This window comes from Bidens hawaiensis, unplaced genomic scaffold (assembly GCF_021521415.1).
Source record: "Bidens hawaiensis isolate Kalapana, Puna unplaced genomic scaffold, B.hawaiensis_p1.1 tig00002338_1, whole genome shotgun sequence".
In the NCBI taxonomy this organism is placed as follows: domain Eukaryota; kingdom Viridiplantae; phylum Streptophyta; class Magnoliopsida; order Asterales; family Asteraceae; genus Bidens; species Bidens hawaiensis.
The window spans coordinates 290157-293924 of NW_027491126.1; the positions used below are offsets into that span (position 1 = coordinate 290157).

General features: G+C 39.6%; 2 protein-coding genes and 1 long non-coding RNA gene across 3 annotated transcripts; all 3 read left to right on the plus strand.

Annotated features, from left to right (window-relative positions):
* The first annotated feature begins 1049 nt into the window (after window positions 1-1049).
* On the plus strand, window positions 1050-1397 carry LOC143618658 (uncharacterized). Its single transcript, XM_077090772.1, has one exon. The coding sequence runs from the start codon at window positions 1050-1052 to the stop codon at window positions 1395-1397; it is 348 nt and encodes a 115-aa protein (XP_076946887.1).
* Window positions 1398-1554: 157 nt separating this feature from the next.
* LOC143618659 (uncharacterized) lies at window positions 1555-2340 on the plus strand. The gene has a single exon (XM_077090773.1). The coding sequence runs from the start codon at window positions 1555-1557 to the stop codon at window positions 2338-2340; it is 786 nt and encodes a 261-aa protein (XP_076946888.1).
* A 622-nt stretch (window positions 2341-2962) lies between these two features.
* Window positions 2963-3436, plus strand: LOC143617920 (uncharacterized). The gene is made up of 3 exons (XR_013150915.1): window positions 2963-3067; window positions 3201-3285; window positions 3344-3436. It is a non-coding gene; the product is annotated as an uncharacterized LOC143617920 (long non-coding RNA).
* Window positions 3437-3768: the final 332 nt, after the last annotated feature.

Consider the following 3768-nt stretch of genomic DNA (forward strand, 5'->3'; position numbering starts at 1 on the left):
ATAAATGTCGAGTACTGTGGCTGGAATATGATGATTAAGTACCTGTTCAAGTACATATCAAAAGGAGCCGACCGCATACGGTACTCGATAAGCAAAACACCCAACACCAACGTGGATGAACCGTCTACCAGTTATGAAATTTCAAACTTTGTAGATAGTCGCTTCATTTGTCCACATGAAGCATCATGGAGGATACTAAATTTCCCAATCCATCACAGAAACCCGCCAGTACAGGCTTTGGCCGTACACCTGCAAGATATGCAGAATGTTACTTTTAGAGATGATGATAGCGTATAATCTGTGTTACAAAACCCCGTTTCAAAGAAAACTACTTTAACAGAATGGCCACGTAACAACCGTCACGACCCAAGTGGTAGGCACGTACGTTACGTGGACTATCTCTCGGAATATAGATGGGACACAAGTGACAAATTCTGGCTCAAAAGAACGTCAACGAAACAACCTGCAATAGGAAGGCTAATATACATTCACCCCAGTTTTGGCGAAACGTTCTTTTTACAACTACTTCTATCACACCAAAGAGGTTGCCAATCATTCAGGGATATACGTACTGTAAATAGTCAAGTAGCACCTACATTTAGAGACGCATGTCAGATGCTTAACCTACTAGACAACGACACAGAATGGTCGTCCGCGTTTGACGAAGCATCTGCTTGGGCCACTTCTTCAGAATTACGGTCGCTATTCGCCCACATGCTTCAGTATTGTGACATATCAAATCCACTGCAACTTTGGGAACAACATTGGCACAAAATGGCAGATGATGCACTTCACACACACCAACTTCTAAATTGTGATGACCAGAAACAGTACGTGCTACAAGAGCTTGAACTGCTACTGCGTACTGCTCCCATACCACTTACGTTGTCAAAATATGGAATACCTATACCTAATGCACATTCACTCCAATGTCTTAACAACAGACTTCTATTAGAGGAAAAAAACTATGACAGAGAAAGCCTATCACGAGAACACCAATCACTCAAAAACCACCTTAATAGCCAACAAAAAAAATATCCGACCACATAATGTCATCCGTAACCTCAAACACACAGGTTTTAGCTTTCATTTATGGTCACGGTGGCACAGGCAAGACTTACTTATGGAACACAATCATTTCCGGGCTTCGTTCACAAGGAAAAGTAGTCCTTGCAGTTGCTGCGTTAGGTATAGCATCACTACTTCTACCTGGTCGGAGGACCGCCCATTCAACATTCAAAATCCCGTTTGACCTCTATGATGAATCAACATGCTCAGTTACCAAAAACACACATCTCGCACAACTATTAACGGAGGTCTCTGTTATAATATGGGATGAAGCACCCATGAACGACCGTCGATGCTTTGAGTCGCTAGACAAATATATTAAACAATGAGCAATGCCCCTTTGGTGGAAAATCAGTTCTCTTAGGGGGTGATTTCAGACAGACATTACCAATCATACACAAAGCCTCAAAGACAACCATCATCTATTCTTCACTCCCACGATCATATCTATGGAACAAATTCGTTTTGTTTAAACTCACAGAAAACATGCGACTACAAAGACCTTCACTAACCTATCAAGAGAAAGAAGATATAGCCAACTTTTCAGCATGGCTTTTAGCAATAGGCGAGGGTACCATCGGTACACCAGACATTGACATTGAAGACGATAACGATAAAAAAATCATTGACATCCCAGAGAGGCACCTAATTCGTTATGATGAAAATGCACTCCACAATCTTATAAGTTTCATATATGACAAAGACACACTACAAAATCCATCGCCAGAGTCACTTTCACGAAAAGCAATTGTCTGTCCCACAAATGAGACAGTTCACGACATAAACACCCTAGTACATAACATGTGTCCAGGAAGAACCGTTTGTTATCTAAGTGCAGACTCAATAACCCCCAACGAAGGCACTCACGTTGACCCTTGCGCACTTTATCCGTTAGAGTACCTTAACATGCTAAACTTTAATGGCATGCCACCCCACCGACTCGAGCTAAAGAAAAACACACTTATCATTCTACTCAGAAACATAAACCCAAACGATGGCCTCTGCAATGGCACCCGACTTATAGTTACACAACTACTTCCGAGAATAATAGAGGCAAAAATAATGACCAGTAATCGTATTGGTCATCGTGTATACATATCACGAATAGCATTGATACACAAAGATAAAGAACTTCCGTTTTCTTTCAAAAGGAAGCAATTTCCAGTTAAACTGTGCTACGCAATGTCCATTAACAAAAGTCAAGGCCAGTCACTAGACAAAATTGGAGTATATCTTCCAAACCTGTTTTTAGCCATGGTCATTTGTACGTAGCATTATCAAGAGCTACATCCCCAGATGCACTAAAAATTCTCATTGTACCACAAGAAAACTATGCCCCATCTACAACAAAGAATATTGTTTACTCCGACTTTATCAAGAACGTAAATAATCCTTAGTTTAATAACGTACAGTAGTCACCCATACATGTACAACATAATAACATACATATGTTACCCATTAAATGAACTTAGCGTTATATGTTCGCCAACAGTTACTTATATATCTTCCAAAAAAACAGATAAAACTGATGGAACAACAAAAAATTACTGACATTAAGGTCGGCACTCCTCCTGGCCTTCTCGAAGTAAGAATAATAAATAAATGGATACCGCATGCAAGACCACAAGACCTATGCTACCTATTTGTGGATGTCCATGTACGTATAATATCCAATTCTACCTACATATTAGATGTGATTTATTTCAACTCACATTTTCTTTTATCATAACAGAGAGACGCCATTGAAGCCACTGCAGACGACACAAATGAACATACTTTGACACAGTCATCAAAGTTGGATCATGCTACCGTGTAACAGAAACGTTGACAGTAGGTGCAAAAAACTACCAGCCAGCTGTCTCACATGAGGCTTCACTTTCCATGGGAAGAAGCACTACCTTTACCCCCATACAAAACGACAACATCCCATCATACCACTTTGAATTCGCATCATACGACCAACTTGAGACGCGCACAAAAGACCGAAAACAGCTTACAGGTAACAACTTTTAATTATTCTTTTAACCCCCATATTTGTTACAACTACACGACCGACATATTCAGAAATTAAAATCACTTCTATAAATATTACAATCACATCTTCTAAATTAACACGGTTATTCAACGCACAGACTTTATTGGTCGCATCGAAAATGTCACACCCGTACACAACAGAGGTGGAAAACCAATGAGGAAGATAACCTTGCAAGATCACAGGTACAAAAACACCGCTAACACATAACAACAAAAAACATATACTGACCTACATTTGCAGGAGAAACATTATTGAGGTCACCTTCTGGACTAGACAGTTGTCTGAGGTCGACGGAGACATACCGGTTGGTGAAATAATGGCGGTAACTAGAACATCAGTCACCAAATTCATAGGTAGCATGCCCGCTTTTTTTATTCTAAAACTCACATAATATATATATATATATATATGTATGTATGTATTTCACACAACAATGTAATACAAATTTGTCTTCATGTTGTCTCATAAATAGCCCCAAACACATCCACATAGATTCTACAACTGGAAAGTAATGAGGCTACAACCGCAACCATTAACCCTCCAAATCCCAACATGGAAGCATACAAGAACAGGTACATTAAAAAACTTTATCAAACTCTGCATTATACATAAACCGTTACTAACAGCTACATCACCCAGCAACATAAATGTATGTAACAGGTACG

Coding starts and splice junctions, on each gene's coding strand:
- LOC143618658 (XM_077090772.1), top strand. CDS start 1,050: ATGTCATCCGTAACCTCAAACACACAGGTTTTAGCTTTCATTTATGGT.
- LOC143618659 (XM_077090773.1), top strand. CDS start 1,555: ATGCGACTACAAAGACCTTCACTAACCTATCAAGAGAAAGAAGATATA.